Here is an 18,056-nt window from a genome sequence, read left to right on the forward strand (position 1 = left end):
GGATACAGGACACGGATACTGAAGTGGTCACGAACACTGGACTTGGAACAGACATGGATAGTGAAGTCGCCACAGACACTGGACTTGGCACGGGCACAGATACTAAAGTCGTCACAGACACAGGACTTGGCATGGACACTGAAGTGGTCACGGACACTGGACACTGGACACGGCACGGACACAGAAACTGGACTAGACACCGAACACAGACACTGGATATAGGATACAGGATAATGCTTGGGAACCTTTGCAGACCAACACAGGGTTAGATACAACATTGCTCAGGCAATGTGGAAGTGGCCAGGGTTCTTTTTAAAGTCCCGGTTGTGCTGGGATTGGTAAGGGACAAAGTTTATGGTGTGCGTGCTGGCCCTTTAAGACTGGGGTTGAGCGCGCGCGTGCACCCTATGGGCATCAGCAGTAGGCGAGAGCAGTTTGCACCGGCGTCTCTGAGGAAGGAGACGCCGGCCAGGTTTTAGAGTCCTGTGGTCGCGGCTGCCGGTAAGTGGGAACTGCAGTCTTTGTAGTGTCAATATTTCCTTTTTATGGAGACCTGATGGCTCGACAAAACTGAAGCAATAGTATTTGTTTTCTACAGAATAGTGGAACCAGGTGAAATCTTACTCTTATTGGCTGTCCATTAGTATTCATAAGGCTTACATGGGCAACTTCAAACATGTATATGTAAAGGTCTATTCAACTAGCAATGGAAGATGCAGAGATTTACATTCTATCCAAACCTGGATATTTTTAAAAGACTTTATGAACCTGAAGGAAATGTCCATGTCTTCTATGCAGCACAAGAGCATCAGAGGAGTCAGGATAAGATCAGTAAAAATGTCCTACGTGTTAAATGCCCGAGTCTCTCCTCGGCCATAATAATGATTGTTTAGTGTATCCTAGGTTTCCAGCAGCAGATAATATGGTTTTCTTACAATACTGATGTATTATAACATCCCCATGAGGATGGCATAGCAGCATGCCAACACTTTCTTCAAAAGAACAATCTAGCGACAGAGCCAGCCCTACAACTCATCAGGTTCGTACTCCACAATTATTTTTTATTTCACAAAGCCATATATCTGCAGTGTATGGGAAGCGCTATGGGTAGCAAAATGTCACCACAATATGCTAACCTGTTCATGGCCAAACTAGAAGAAGAGTTTTTATCAACCTGTGCAACTAAACCTCTAGCATATTTCCGGTACATTGATGACCTGCTGATAATGTGGACAGGCTCTGAACATGAACTTCTTTCTTTCCACAAAAACTTCAGCATGTTCCATCCTACCATCAAACTCACTCTCAACTACTCAATATGTCAAATACATTTCCTGGACATGACCATATACATGAGAAGCAATACCATACAACAACTATCTACCATAAACCTACAGGCCATCCAGCATTTCTGAGATGGAACAGCTTCCATCCGAGACACAAAGAAATCCATCATCTACAGCCAGGCTCTGCGGTACATACGAATCTGTTCAGACAGCGAAGACAGAAAACAACACCTGCTATCACTGAGGAATACAGTCATTTAAAACGAGATTACGCTTGCCTTGCTGTAAATCTCACACAAACATTAGGGAAGTGTCAGGATTCAGAATAGACATCCCGTCCTGGCTGGAGGTAATGTATATTCATTGTCAGGACACTTGAGTAACGTTAATGTGTGTGTATGTGGCTGCACATAGTGATCTAGTTAGAGCACTATGTGCTGTGTAAATGGGGAGAAGTGTATGACGCTGATTGGTCAGCGTCATACACTTCTCTGTACAACGACCACTTGGTCATATAGTAAAACACGCCCAGTTGTCCATTAAGAAAGTAATTAGCATAAAGCTAATATAGGTCATAACTCCGTCAAAAATGATAGTTTTTCTAAATAAAATAACACTGCTGTAATCTACATTACAGCGCCGATCACATCATGTACAAGATAGGCCACTTATAATGTGGTGACAGAGCCTCTTTAACAAAGACAATCAACTGAAGGAAATATTCCCGGTTATACCTCTCCTTGCATACAAACAACCACCAAACCTAAGGAATCTCCTGGTCAGAAGTGCCGCTCATCACCATCAGAGACTGGCACATTTCCTTGCAACAGTAGAAAGTGCAAGACCTGTACCAACATCTTGTCATCAAACACCATCCAGATACCAAACACGCAGCAGGACTATAAAATCACTGGCACGTTCTCATGTACATCCTCCAATGTAGTGTACATGATCCTGTGTACAAGGTGCATAGATAAAGGAATCTACATTGGTGAAACCATACAAAAACTACAAACCAGGATGAATCTTCACAGACATACACTAAAACAGGAGGTGGATACACCGGAGGGAAAACACTTCTCCGGACCAGATCACAGTTTGGTAGATTTAAAGGTACTCATTCTGAAGGGTCATTTTAAAAACAACAGAGAAAGAAATATTTGGGAATTCAAGATGATGATAAAATTTCAGTCATTGACACAAGGCCTCAATCTAACACCTGGATTTATGAGCCACTACATGGACACACGTCACGTCCCCCATCAGACTGACCTCCGATCCCTTAACTCCTAAGTCATCACCCCTATAACCTCAGTTTTATTGTCCCGGCTTATCTTAATGATGTATCACCTCATGTACTAATTGTCTTTGTGTAACATCTTAAATGTTGTGCTTTTTTATTTCTCAGTCATTCATTTGTTACCTTGCCTGAAGAAGGAGCCTGTGTGCTCTGAAAGCCGCATATAGAACTTTTATGGTTAGCGAATAAAGGTATCATACCAACTATACTTTTGTCTTTTTTGACACAAAAGTATTTGACACAATACAGACATACCTACTGTACTTGGTATTTGTAATACTAAACATCATAAATTATAATAAAAAGTGTATATACATCCTACCAGCTGTGCTGCAGATGTCGTCAGCTAGCAAAAAATAAATCATTGAGTCACACAATCATTTCAACTCAATCATAAAACACCTACAATTTTTGTTAAACGGAATTAAAAGAATTCTTTTCATAGCAACAACAATCCTAAGGAACCTCATGTGAACTTGTCACCTACATACTGCGGGAAGGTTTGGAATTTATTGGCATTATCCACTACAATCCTTTGAACATAAGGTTTATGGGACAAAAAAAAAACCAACAAATTTGTTCTAATGATAGGGAATTGTTCCTTTGGCCGTAAATGGTCGAGGTCATATTTTTAGTTTCTCCGTTGTTACTCATTAACATAAACAACAGATATTGTGGCAGATATTTTGCAATGTATGTGCCTTTAACCATTAATTTTCAAAAAAATGTCGAGGAATGGCCGGACTGGAGGCAAATTAATAAACTATAAACGGGTACATGGTACAATCTGCAGAATGCCTCAGCCATGTTAAACCCCTCATATTATTTTCCTTAGGAAACACTTTGATCATTTAAAATTTCCTTTCCCTGACTAACAAAACAGCAACTCTTAAAGTAAAACAGAAATACGTTTATTTTTACTCCACGTGGAGACTGTGGGGCCACTATCATGTTGGTCAGGAAAAAACATTCACCAATGACCAAAGGGTTCTCTCCATATCAAAAGCAGATACAGACAAAGCTAGAGCAGCTCTGCAGTGTGAGTACCCTAACAAACAGCTCCCCATAGCACAGCTTCCTGAACTTTTAGGGCATAAAAAAAAAGTGTCATCTTAGCCATAGGGGCATATGGCTCTGCTCACTACGCATCCAGAGCTGCCAATATATATACACACACACACACACACACACACACACCTATATAAATATATATGCTACATGGTAAAACTAGTAAGTGTATTGTGCAACCCGAGAAAATGAAACAACATTTTTTCACTTAATATCTGAAATGCAGCGTTTATGTTTCCTTCCCTCATACTCTACGTCCTTATACATTATGGTTATACTAAAAAAAATGAAAAATAAAAAAAAATATGTTTGAACAGTCAACTATATATCCACAGGACAAGTAAAGCCATTTTATTTCTCATAGTATTAACAGGACAATCTCTTCTTTGAAGAATAGAAGATCAAGGTTTTGGATAATTTGAAACAATACCATTACAACCAAGAGTTTCAAGACAATTAAATATGTTAAAGGAAGGGGGTGCGGACTGATAATAACATCCACAATACAGATTATGGATTATATAAAGAAGTACTGTCTGACTACCTGGTGATTTAAACCTTCCTCCCTACCTCCAGGTTATCAAATGATGGACGGGGAATGAGAAGGAGGGCGCATTTTGTCATCATAGGAGGAAAAGCATAAGCCGGATTACTACTAATGTGGAAGTAGACAATATAGGGTTCAGCAAGGACGTTTCTAACACGTAAATGGTTGTAACAGGGGGATTAGAAAGAGAATGTTAAATTATATTTTATTTAGCGGGTGAGAACAAAGCTGCAAACAAAGTTGACAAGTCATTGGAGATGACAATTTGAACATAGCCACTTATCGTTTTTGTAGTTGACACGTCTGGTGCTTCTGGTGTAGGGACACTTACTGCCTCAGCATAGTCAACATGCTTTCCCCACTGATTGTATCATGTCACTTGCACAGGACCATATTACGGATCGGTGATGTACAGATCCTAATGTACGAAGCCTACAGATGGCTATGTGGCCATACTGGACCTCCGTGCGCCTCTGATTTAAATGGAGGGACATGGAAGTTTTCTAGCTCTAATTCGTACGGGGGAAAAAAAATGAGAATATAGTGCCTACTATGTTCGCACACAGTGTGTTGTGCTTTTCCCCATCCCATTTTTTACATTTTCTAGAAAATTTTCACTCAAATGAACCTGAGATGCAGTACCAGGCCCAGCTGCCTGCATGGAAAAGCCACTGTGACTGTGTAAACAATAAAGGAGTCCCTTCATTTTGCTGAGGTCGGTCCCCCACCAATTAAACATTTATGGACTATACTAAGGACAGCCATAATTGTTTAAATCCTGGAAAAACCGCACAAAAAAAGTGTCACTCCCTCTAAAATACGATGTTTCCGATGATAACTGTAAAAATTGTCTGCATTAACTTGAAATTTTGGCCTAATTTTTCAAGTGCAGTAGCGCTCCCACTACCACACTACTCTGCTCAAATGTCAATGAGGCATAATGATTTCCAGAGGAAAAATTGTATTAAATGGTGAAAATCACAAATCTGGAATATAATTTTTTTTGTAACGACATCTTCTCCTTCCTTGCCCCCAACCCCCCATTAATAAATCCACTGATTATCGGCTACAAACTTTTTCTTTAGCCAATTAACATACTGTAGGAACTATAACTTGTATTAACTTTTTAATGGTCCTCACAATTTTGTTTAGTCATATAATTTAAAATCTGAAATGATGCAATACAAACTTTTTGCCCTTCCTATTGGAGTTTTTTTAGTCTTCAGAACACAGGCAACAGTATAAAGCAAACAGATCTTCATTCTGCTTGCCATGGATACATATAGGTACATGCATATATATTTTTAATGGTCTCTTACTTTCAAACAAAGGCTCCTGGACGTAGCCATGGCAACCAGAATGATAATATCCACTGTTTACACTCATGCATTTACAAAACTGAAATACTGTTTCAGTTTTTATAAGGAAACACATATGTAAGCATGTCTTCACATTTGCGTTGTGGCTTTTGTTGATAACAGGCACCATGACGAGAAAAAAGGTGCTCCGAATGGAGCCTCCAACCCAGATGTGAACAGAGCCTAAGATGTATTATTATCAGCCGTGTCCTTTTTTTCATAATACACATTAAAAAGGACCAGGGTGCCTTTTCATAAGTAGTAGAGCCAAAAGGTGGACCCGGATTTTTTTTTAATTTGCTCACTAAACTGCCTGTATGCAAAGATATACAGATACCTGGTTATTATAGGTAAACCAATGCAGAGAGTTCAGGGCAAAAATATCAGAATGTATGTATGGCAAACCTTAAGTCTATAAACTGTGTCATTTCTATCATGAAAAAAAAAAAACAACTTAAAACGACAGGCAATCAATCTCTCCCGAAGTGCATTGCACTTTTGTTTAAAAACCTATAGATACACCCATTACATCCTCAGAACCAGGAATCCACAACGAGTAAGTGAAATTGATTTGACGTTGTCTACCGGTGAATACTGATTTCCTGGCTTCCATTCACGGAGCATATAAATAACAAATCCCTGACGTACTAAGGACAAGAGAGGGATGAGCGTTTTCTTTTAACATTTACTAAGAGGAAACCAGCCAATAGATAATGAAACTGCCTCGATTTCCATCCCCATGTCAGTAATTTAAAAGACTTCTGTGTAGGAGAAAGGTAGTTATTAGATGCAAGGGGAGTTGAAGAGAATACAAAGAAAGCGATCCTCCCTCCATGGTCTGTGAACCGTTATAAGAGAACACCCACTGAATATTATGAGGGAGACAAGTCACAAAGTGCTATCACACCCCTTCTCATCTCCTGTATGACAACAGACCCCTTCTGTACCAGAAGCCTAGAAAATACAATTTAGAACTTCAATCTTGTACCCAATGAACGTAGAAAGAGCATTGAGAGTATATATCATAGGTGCGCACATCTGCACATGAAGATACCCACTGCCAGGATAATTGGGGTTCTCATTAAGTGATAATTTATACCAAGAGTTAATGTTTTGGTCGTTGAGATAGGCTTATATGCAAGTTTTAATGCTATAATATAGGGTGACTAAAGTCTACGGTCCCTTTTATTCACAAACCAATCTCCGCATGGTTGCTATAACTTTGAAAAAACTTACTGATGTATCTCTCCCACTCATGGAGAACTCACGTTAACACATCTAGTGTTCTGCTTGTGATTGCAAATGCAATTCTTTAGGTAATTCATGTTTTGTATCTTTTCCTGGTACACCATGGCCTTCAAGTGAAAATCGAGAAGGCGGAAGTTTAGGGATCTCGGAGGCCACCAAATAAGAAACCCCGAAAGGCCAATTATTCCTTATGTGTAGGGAATTTGGAATCAGCCTATATGATGATAATAAGCCATAACAAGGATAGGTGCTAATTTTATTCATCAATCAATATATACTTTAAAGGCTATGTACACCTTTGAAAACAATTGTTTTTTTGTTTTTTGTTTTTAAATAAAACAGTGCATCAGTGTGATTGGTGCAACTTTGTAATATCTTTTTATTAAAAATAATTTTTAGTTTTTCCTGTAGCTGATAGCAGCTGTATCGTGTGCTGAGACCTGCTATCCATTACATCTAAGTTGTGAACTTAGATGTGATTGGTAACAGCTCGATCCTGAATGTCAGAGACACGCAGAACACACGGTCACTGAGTCCGTCAGTTCCGCAGACCTGACGGATACAGGCTTCAGCGCTAAATACAGCTGCTCTGAATACAGGAAAAAAATAAAAATAAAAATGTATACAGAATACAAAGCAGCTGTATCTCAAAAAGTTACAATTATTTGTAATAAGTAATTAGAAAGTTGCATCAATCACATTGATCCACTGTTTTATTTTTAAAAAAAGTTTTCAAAGGTGTGGCTGAGCAGTTGTTCTTCCTAGCTGCTTCCACTTCACAATAATAACACTTTCAGACGACCGGGGTAGATCTAGCATAGAAAAAATAATCTCACGTGGCAAAGAGCTCTTCAGTATGAATCAAACTACTTTCGATGTTTGTCTATGGAGATTGCCTGACTGTGTGCTTGATTTTATGCACCTGTTTGCAATGTGTGTGGCTGAAACATCTCGGGGGAATTTGATAAGACTGGCGTTTCATATTCCAAAGTGTACTGAAATATGATTGCACCTATTTATCTTGATAAATTCTCTGGACATCTCTGGCCAGAGAATGAGAATGAGCTGCGACAGACTTTGGCTATAATTCACGTAAATTTCTGGCGTAAATTATAGTAAATATGTCGGGATGTGGGTGGCCCTGCTACTTCAGCTAAGCCCCACCCACTCTTATTTAAAGGCCCAAAAAAATTTTTGCAATGTTTTTAACTGGTGCAGAGTGTTTGATAAATTCCCTCTGAACACAATAATTTGGAGGGGGGTCCACATACTATTGGCCATACAGTGTAGATTATTTTTATTATCATTTAGATTGCATTACAATACTTCATTATATAAAGTAATAAAATATCAACTTTTTCAAAAACTTTTAGTATTAAAGAAACCCAAACGTAAAATTAGGTTAATAAAACACATAACAAAAGCTACTTCAAGTAAATAGGTTACAATGTATATTTAATGGCACATTTATTACCATTGTCATGAATATTATACAACAGTATTAAAGCTTATAAAACAAAATAAGACTTTCTATTCATTATTCCCACTTCCACCCAATACACGCACATGTGAATGCACTAGGCTACATAGAGCTCTGTAGCTTTTCAAGCACTCCCACGCCGTCCATTAACGTTGCTCTGAGGAACACAGTCAGTGTAGTCTGAACTCTTTTGTCATCACCACAACAGCCAATGATGCAGGGCAGAACAATAAAATTCATTATGCACCTCAAAAAGATATGCGGTATACACACCAATCATTTCTAAATATAGTAAATATATATAAGCACAGTTCAAAAATAGTTCGATGAATTTATGAAGAGCATTGACATTAAAAAGAGCAAGTTTCTCGAAGAATCGCATCAACGAAATAGAACAATGTTATGCTTCGCAAACGACTTCCATGCCGGTAACCTTAACTAATGGCAGCTAAAGCTGGGCAATTTCCGTAGTTTTCGGACAATAAGACGCACTTTTTCGCAAGAATAAGTCTTGCTAAAAAGTTCCTGCGACTTATAGTCGGCAGTCAAGGGGCCTGGCTGCGACAGACCCCCTGATCTCTTCCTTAACCCCTTCCCGCCCCATGACGTGCCGGCACGTCATGAAGCGGAGGGAAAGTGATGTTTGGAGCGGGCTCACGCGCGGAGCCCGCTCGATACACTGCAGGTGTCAGCTGTGTTTTACAACTGACACGCTGCTCTAACGGCCAGGAAAAGCGATTGCGATATTCCTGGCCGTTTAACTAGTTAATGGGGTTTTCCCATGAGGGATATTTATGCCATATTTACATTGTATGTCATAAATATCAGATAGCTTAGGGTTCCACCACTGGGACCATGCTACGCTGCTTCCGTTACTGCCATTCACTACCATGGGAGTTACGGAAACAGTGTAGCTCAGCGAGTTACGCTGTTTCCGTAACTCCCGACCGCGTCCCGACCATGTAATCAGGAAGTGGCCTAATGAAGGCGCCTAGGTCTGCCTTGTGTCTACCTCGACTAGACCATGCCTCCGGCAGGGCTTTGCAGGGGCCTGTAAAAATGACAATATACAGCAAAGCATTCTAACGCTCGCTGGTCCAAAATGTGTAAAAAAGGGTTAGATAAATTTTCAGGAGTGTAAAAAAATACAAAAACATTTTCCCATTTTCCACCGAGCAGAATGTCAAAAATAAAAATTGGTATTGATGCATCTGTAAAAGTCCGAACTATTACAATAGTTATTAATTAATTGCACGGCGTAAAGAAAACAACAAAAAAAAAAACAAAAAAAAAAAAACAGAACGTTGTCTATGTACCAAAAAACGGTGGCAATAAAAACTAAAGTTCGTCCCGCAAAAAATAAGCCCTGCCCTCTAGTGACTCACCCAGGCTGCCTTTCCCATCGCTATCACGCTTCCCCCTTTCAGCACACGAGCGGAGGAAGAACAGCGCTGGTTATCAGTGGTTTTTCTGTGCTCTGGTATACAACCAGAGCGCTATTGGCAGCACACATTACAGGGAGATCGGCCCACTGACAGAACTACCACTCAATCTGCCCATTCATAAATAGTCAGGGGGGAAATCAGAGTATTGGTTTCAAATTGTTGATGCCAGGTGCATTAATAGCCAATATCAATAGATGACTAAAGTACAGCAAGGTTGGGCATATATCAGTATTTAGGCTTGATTGTTTCCCTCCAATGCAGAACAATAGGGGTCTCTGCAATAATTCAATATATGCTGACTGTTAATATTTTTAATCAATTATCTAAAATTAATAAAGAATTTATTTTGTTTACTATTGTTATACCTCCACACACTTTTCCACTCTCTATTTACTGGTGGTATACACCCTGTGTGGTTCCTCATTGTCATATTGACAAATTTTGAGGGCTTTTGCCATTCTCTATATAAGATCCTTTACAGACTAGGATCTGGTCATACATCATTTTTAGACAAAATTAATAGTGGGAAAATATTGGGGTGATGTCATTTGCTCCAAAGAAACAATTACCGATAAAAGTAATTATAGCTCTCCCAATGCCAATTTAAACTATAAAAATAAACTCTTAGGAGGGACTACAGCCTGCAGAACCTTTCTCTAAAAGGCAAGGTCAAGATGAAGGGCAAACTATATCTAAAGAAGTTATGGGGAGAACTGCATGTAGATGCATTATAGGATTGGAAGTGAAGTGACTGCTCTCTCTGCCCATGAGGTGGCCACTGCTCTAATAGAGTGGGCACCAAATCCTCTAGCGGGGTCTAACGCAATGGACGTATAGGCAGAGTGAATGGATAGTTTAATCCATCTAGCTACCGAACCAGAGGAAGTCTTATAACCCTTACAAATTCCCTGAAACTGGAGTGATAGGTTCTCACACGTTCTTCAATTGGAAGTGGCATCAAGATAAGAAATCTGACACCTACTCACATCTAATAAGTGAATCTAGGGGCATAGCTATAGGGAGTGCAGAGGTAGCAGTCACATCCGGGCCCTGGAGCCTGACGGGGGCCCAAAAGCCCCTCAGTCACATGAGAAGACACTAGTATTATAATAGATATATGGTAGGTGGGGGCCCTGTTATAGATTTTATGCATTGGGGCCCAGGAGCTTCAAGTTACGTATCTGAGTAAATCTTTTCTTTTTTCGAATTCTTGGGATGAGGGTAGAAAGAAGGCAACACTACCTCCTGGTTCCTGTGGAAATCTTACACTACCTTAGGTAAAAAGGAAGGGAGAGGATTAATTAAAACTTTAGGTGGTATTAGGGACAAAAGCTGAAAAGGCCTGAACCACTGACACTCTCCTAGTCGCGGTGATCGCTAACAAAAAAGTCAATTTAAGGGTCAACATTCTGATAGAAACCTCAATAGGTTCAAAAGGATGCTGTGACATATCAGAAAGAACCACATTAAAAACCCAGGGAAGAACCACCGATCTAACAGAGGGATATTATATGAAAGAAGCAGTAATAAACCTCTTCACCCAGGGATGAACTGGCAGTCTCACATTGTAAAAGGAACTAAGTGCCACAATCTGCACTTTAAGAGTGCTTGGTCTTATATGATTATCTAAACCCGCCTGAAGGAAATCCAGGATTACAGGGATGTCTAGGACCCCTAGAGGGTCTGGTTCTTCTCCCACATAGTTGATAAAGGTCTTCCAAACTTTTAGGTAAATGTTAGAAGTGACTTTCTTTTTACTAGCAAGCAAGGTGGAAACTATTTTCTCTGAAAAACCTCTTCTAGATAGGATTTGCCTCTCAAATTCCATGCCCTGAGATGTAATTGGCGTAAATGAGGCTATAGCAGGGGACCCTGAACTAGAAGGTTCTTTGTCACAAGGAGAACAATTGGTTGGTCAACCAAAAGGGCCTGCAGACAGATGAACCAAGGCCTCTTTGGCCAACAATGGGCAATTAGGATTATTGCTGCTCCTTCTTCCCTTTTCTCTTTTAATCCTTTGGGGATCAAGTATGGGGGGGAGGCGTACCTGAACTGAGCTGGTTGATGTATGCCACCGCTGTTGTATTGTCTAAGTACAGTTTCACATGTCTTCCCCCTAGTGGAGGACCTACAACTCTGAGTGCTAGACCAATTGCCAATAGTTCTTTGAAATTTGAAAATTGTCCGGCTCGTTTTGGTCATCCCAACGACCCTGCCAGAAGGTTAACTCTGAATGCACTCCCCAACCCCAAATGGGTGAATACACACAGAAATGGGTTGGAGATACACACAGTGCCAGCGTTCTGTTAGATACACACTTTAAGTAGCTGTACTTGAAAAGTACTGATGCAGTTTTGTTCTCAACACAGTTTAACATTGGCATAAGTTACATTAACACCAATTAGTGGAAAAAAGTAACATTAGGCTGTGGATTGACAATAGAAGACATACCTCTATAAAGTCCAAAAAAGCCCTCATAGCGCAATACTTTCTTAAAGCAGTCAAAACTGCTTTTATACATCAGCTCTCCAACAAAGGAGGATCGTTGGTTCTGCATTCGAGTCTTCACAAGGTCAATAGGGTAAACAGCTGTAGCTCCCACCGCTGTAAACAGGATAAGAAAATGAATATATATCTTTAATGCTAATATGCAAACACAGCAATTCCTTTATATAATATTAGTAACTGAAGAACGCTAAAAACGATGTCCAGGGCACTAAAAAAACATGTAAAATTCACCTCTGCTGACAGTCTAAAGCCTCATGCACATGGCCGTATAATGGCTCCTCACTACCTCCGTGTTATATGGATCTGTAATACCCACAGCAATCTATTGGGGCAAACTCTACCTCTGTATGCCTCTTACTTTATATGAAAATAAATTTTTGTCAAATACGTGTCAAAAATTTGTAGCATTCCGTATTATGGAGGTATTCTCCCCTAGAACCATTGCCCCGTGTGCCTCCATACATGAGGCTTTAGGCAGATTATTTTTTAATACGTTCCTACAGCATGCCGAGATATAGGAATCTGTTTGTCAGGGCTTTCACATTGGAGAGCTGCGGGTGGCCGGTGAACCCCTATGAGTGGGAGCCCCTATGAGTGAGTTAGGATGTGAGTATTACACATTATACATAAATCCATCCATTACATTATCTATAAATACACCTAAACATTAGCAATCTTTTAATGCAGTCCTAAGAAGAAATGCTCCACAGGACTGAAATAGCAATTCCCTATTATCTTTAAAGGTTACATTTACCTTTAACCTGGCCATACAACAATTAACATTTCAATGTTTAGTTTTTAAATATATTTTTGTATTAAAATCTGTTTATAGAAAGTAGATGTTATTTTTAAAGAAAGTGCAGCTTTTTACATTAATTTTCTCTGACATTATTTTTAGGACAGTAAAATACTATAAAATGTCTTTTTAATAAACATTTAATTGAATTTGATTTAATTTCACCTTCCTTTTAATTGTTTAAATTCTCCATGTTTCTCCCTTCTTTCATCTTTGGTTTTCATTTGCTTGTACTACTGCCACCGCACATAATTAACGTGAGCGGAGAGTACTGTATCTGGAAGTACTGTGTTATTATGGAAGTCCTACTCTCAAGACTGTCTGGAGCCAGAGGTAGAACTGCCGTACTGGCGGGGCCTTGTGATCGTGGCCAAAAAAAAAAAAGGCCTCCAGTTTATGCTCGATTGAACAATGCAATGCACCTTCGCTGATCTGAGCCGCTCTGAAGAGATAATATTACATTAACCCAAGCATGCAGACATATCACTCACCTCCAGCAATTGAGCCCAATGAGAATCTGTAGGCAGACTCAGCAACCTGGAGCCAGATGGGCCTACCGATGTCACTGTAGGATTGCTATAGGAGAGAATACGGAAGAGTTTATGGGAAAATGTTGAAAATGGAACATTTTATAGTGCAGCAAATCATTAACAATGGGGTCTATTACCATTACAGTTTTGGCATTATATTAAAAGTGGGACTTCTATAGAAAGCCATGTCTGTTGTCTAATAACATTATACATGGTACAAACTAAGAAAAAATAAAATATATATATATATATATATATATAGAGAGAGATAGAAAAAGTAAAAAGTAATGATATGTGCTGTAGTGTATTGTAATTAGACACATATGAAAATAAAGCCCACTGTGGCATGGAGAACACAACATATCAGGTTGGATGGGATAAGAATGTCACTTAGAGTGACGTGATACATTACACATATTTCCCAGAATATGGAATATTATTTGAATATATTATGTAACTAATTAGGTCCACAAAATCCATATTTTCTAACAATTCTTGTGGGGGGGGGGAGGGGATTGTATACAGAAGTTAAAATGGGTGAATTTGCATTTTGTGTTAGCTGTAAATGACTAGTAAATCCTTCATTTTGTTTTTATTTATTTGTGTAGCTTATGACATAAAGTGTTTTGTTTTTTCCCCATAGAAGGAGTTCTAGGAATATTTCCTAGAACCGTCTCTTTAACAGAAAATAAAAATACATAAAAGAAACCACCCGAAAATAGACACTTCAGTTCTGAACTGCACCAGAGACTACCAAAATACGTTTCAATAAAACCTAGTAAAGATAAAAGTCGTTTTACATCCTTTATAAAAAAAAAAAAAACACAAAATGTCACTAGTGCAGCCAGTGGGGGTCCATAGAACTATATGAATCTGTGAGAAAAAAAACCTCTGTGTGCTTCTGTATGAAATCAGAGACACACAGATCTGACAACAGCCCCACCACAGATAAAATGAACTATTACAAGGTGCCCCTCACAATCAATGGGCTGTCAATGTAATGCATGGACGTCCTGGCTCCTCCTGAGAAAGAGGTACTCTGTGCAGTCGCTCTCTGCTCCGGCCAAATGGTGAAGGTCCTGAATGAGGGACCCTTCTCTATTAATTCAGAATACGGTATTTGAAAGTGGTATATTAAAAGTATTGTGTGCATAGAGCGTACCTCCACTTTCGGTGAAAAACTATAAGGGTATGTTCACACGGCAGCCTCCGTTACGGCTGAAATTACGGAGCTGTTTTCTCCTGAAAACAGCTCCGGAATTTCAGACGTAATGGCAAGTGCAGGTGCTTTTCGCTGCGTCCATTACGGACGTATTTGGAGCTGTAGAGTCTGTGTAAAGTCTGTGCTGCCGGCTGCTCGTAACTCTTCAGTAGGTGACAGAGCGCCCTGCTCGTCTCCAGAGCTCCCGTACCCAGAATGATAGAATCCCAAAACCTGTGATCGTGCAGCAATAAATAATAATCATACAAATCTTGATCCTGTTATTGACAGTACACAGTTTACTCCTTTTGCACAGATAGACCCATGCTATTCCGAATAAATAACCTAAATTATTTTATGTTATAAAAGATTTGTTAATGCAAAAAAGGTGATTAATACAAATTCTCAAAGATAAAAAAGGAGAACTATTTATATATTGCTATTAATATTCACATCAAACATCAAGTATAGGAAACGAAAGGTTACATGGCTGCTCTTTAAATCAATGTGATCTGAGCGATGACAGCTCCTTTACATATGCCCCACTAGTTTTATCAGGCCGAGTCAAGCTTGAAGAGTTCAGCTGTAAGGGAGTTCACTCAATACGGACAGGCTGCCATCAGCGGAGCTCTACCCTGGCAAAGCTTGCTCCAGCACTTGCTAACTAACAAAGATAATTGCAAAAGTTCAAAAGGCCACGTATAATTATGTTTTCAGAGAGGGATTAAAACCCGCTCTCCTGATGATAGCTGTAGAGTTGCAGTGTCACTAGCCCTTTGTTGCACGTTTTTCGTAATATGTTTAACCTCTCACTATAGGCACAGGAACACCCGCTAGAAAAGCCACGAAGATCTTTATCTACGCTTCATTCATGTAATATTGAATTCTGCTATTAATAATAAAAAATATCTGTATTGGGCTTAAGAAATCATTTTTTTAAAATAAATAGTATAGACAGTGGCATAGCTATAAGGCTTGGTTCACACCTGCGTTTGGCTTTCCGCACGACAGACACCACCGGCGGCCGGGCGGCCGGTCAGGTTTCCGTTGGGGTGTCTGTGGTTTTACTGGAAACACTAGAACTATTGTTTCCGGTATTTTTGGCCAGATCTGTGATGGAGGCCCCTAACGGAACCTCCATCGCATATGTGAGGGAGGCTTAAGGGCTGCAAAGGTTGCAGTCGGACAGAAGACTCTAATGCCTAAGGAGGCCACATTGCCACATAAGAGTAAAGCTGCAAAGGCGTAACTTGAAGCTCCAGGGGCCCGATGCAAAATCTGTTACAGAGCCCCCATCGATCATGTGCCATTTATAATACTGGTGTGTCTCAATAGGTGGCAGAGGAGCCTTTCACCTCCTCTTTAGGACCCAAGGCCAGAGTTTGACTGCTACATCTGCACCCCTGCTACAAAGCTGGCCATACACAGAGTTTGGCCAAACCTGCCAATTTCGGGTCAAGATCTAAATGATGGCTTTGCAACAGTCCCCCTGCCGAAAGATGTTGGATGAATGAAGGATCTGGCATGGTAGTTTTCAAAGTGCCCGATCCTTTGTCCTTGCAGGAAATAATCCGCTGCCAGAAACGGTAAGATGGCGATACGCATGAGATTACTGTCAGGTAAAGACTCATTAGGCCAATAGCTCTGTCCCTCAACCTCCCCATAAACAGGTGCAGGTATTCTCCTTGTTTTTTAAACATACCTGTACCTGCTGAGAGTAAGCACCGAGCACCTACTACTCTTTTAGCAATACAATATTTAGTGCCATTACTTCTGCGAATTCCTGATATCAACAGTTAGTCTTTTGTTTCACATTTGGGCTATAGTATTCCTTGAAATATTTTATAAGGATTAAAAAACAATGCAGTTTAAAAAATACAGACTAACTGTAGCCAGACATCCCACAATAAGCAAGACTGTCTCTTGTAGTTTGAGCTATGGCTGCCTGGCAGTTATGGGAGGTGATCTGAAGAGGCAGACATGCCGGTTTCTTCATTTCCGAGGAGGATTCCCCGTCTTAGACGCACCTGTTTATCTTTATCCCTTGCAAAGACAATTCCCTACCTTGTAAGCTTCCTCCGGTCACACAGAAACCAGAGGATTATACTCTGCATTGTCTGAAATCACTTTCCTGGCTAAAACTTCTATACTGTTAAATACTGTAATTTTCTTTGAAGGATATGTCTTGTCCAATTTAATAGTAGCAGATAAGACACAATATTTGGTTAGCTGGTGTAGATCAGTGGAGCCTGTGTACTTCTAAAACCTCAAAAATAAACATGGAAAGCATCTGTAAGGAGGTCACATAAGGAAATGAATAAATATGGCAGGTAAAACTTATATCAATGAAGAAGAAATTATTACGATGTATTCTTGATTACAAACCAGTTGTCTCTGGTATAAAGCTGGCCATATGTGGTCACATTTTGACATTGGATCAAACTGACCTACACTGAGATGTACAGATGTAGCAGAGATGAGATGGTCATTTAAAAGGGGTTATTTGAGATTAGAAAAACTGTCTCCACCCCCCCCCCCCCAAACAAAAAACACAGCACTACTCCTGTTACATAGTTACATAGTTAGTACGGCTGAAAAAAGACACATGTCCATCAAGTTCAACCAAGGGACGGGAAAAGGGAAGGAAAAATTTCTACACATAGGAGCTAATATTTTTTTGTTCTAGGAAATTATCTAACTCTTTTTTAAAGCCATCTACTGTCCCTGCTGTGACGGCTCCTGCGGTCGGCTATTCCATAGATTCACAGTTCTCACGGTAAAGAAGCCTTGTCGCCTCTGCAGCTTGAACCTTTTTTTCTCCAGACGGAGGGAGTGCCCCCTTGTTTTTTGAGGGGGTTTTACAAGGAACAGGATTTCACCATATTTTTTGTATGTGCCATTAATATATTTATATAAGTTAATCATGTCCCCCCTTAGTCGTCTTTTTTCAAGGCTAAATAGGTTTAGTTCTTTCAATCTTTCCTCATAACTTAAATTCTCCATGCCCCTAATTAGCTTCGTTGCTCTTCTTTGTATTTTTTCCAACTCCAGGGCATCCTTTCTATGAACTGAAGCCCAGAACTGAACTGCATATTGTAAATGAGGCCTCACTAATGCTTTGTAAAGTGGTAATATTACATCCCTGTCCCGTGAGTCCATGCCTCTTTTAATACACGACAATATCCTGCTGGCCTTTGAAGCAGCTGATTGACACTGCATGCTGTTATTGAGTTTATGATTTACAAGAACACCCAGATCCTTCTCAACAAGTGAATCCGCCAGTGTAGCT

The 18,056-nt window shown here is 39.8% G+C and overlaps 1 protein-coding gene across 2 annotated transcripts in view; it reads right to left on the bottom strand.

Annotated features, from left to right (window-relative positions):
• SLC25A12 (solute carrier family 25 member 12) overlaps window positions 1-18,056 on the bottom strand; it is a 132,853-nt gene that overhangs the window by 38,011 nt on the left and 76,786 nt on the right. For both annotated transcript variants that reach the window (XM_075829454.1, XM_075829452.1), the window contains exons 10-11: window positions 13,528-13,612; window positions 12,184-12,336 (exon numbers count right to left, since the gene is read on the bottom strand). In XM_075829454.1, coding sequence (XP_075685569.1) covers window positions 12,184-12,336; window positions 13,528-13,612 — 238 coding nt within the window. The remainder of the gene's footprint in view (window positions 1-12,183; window positions 12,337-13,527; window positions 13,613-18,056) is intronic.

Source organism: Rhinoderma darwinii, chromosome 6 (assembly GCF_050947455.1).
Source record: "Rhinoderma darwinii isolate aRhiDar2 chromosome 6, aRhiDar2.hap1, whole genome shotgun sequence".
Lineage (NCBI taxonomy): Eukaryota > Metazoa > Chordata > Amphibia > Anura > Rhinodermatidae > Rhinoderma > Rhinoderma darwinii.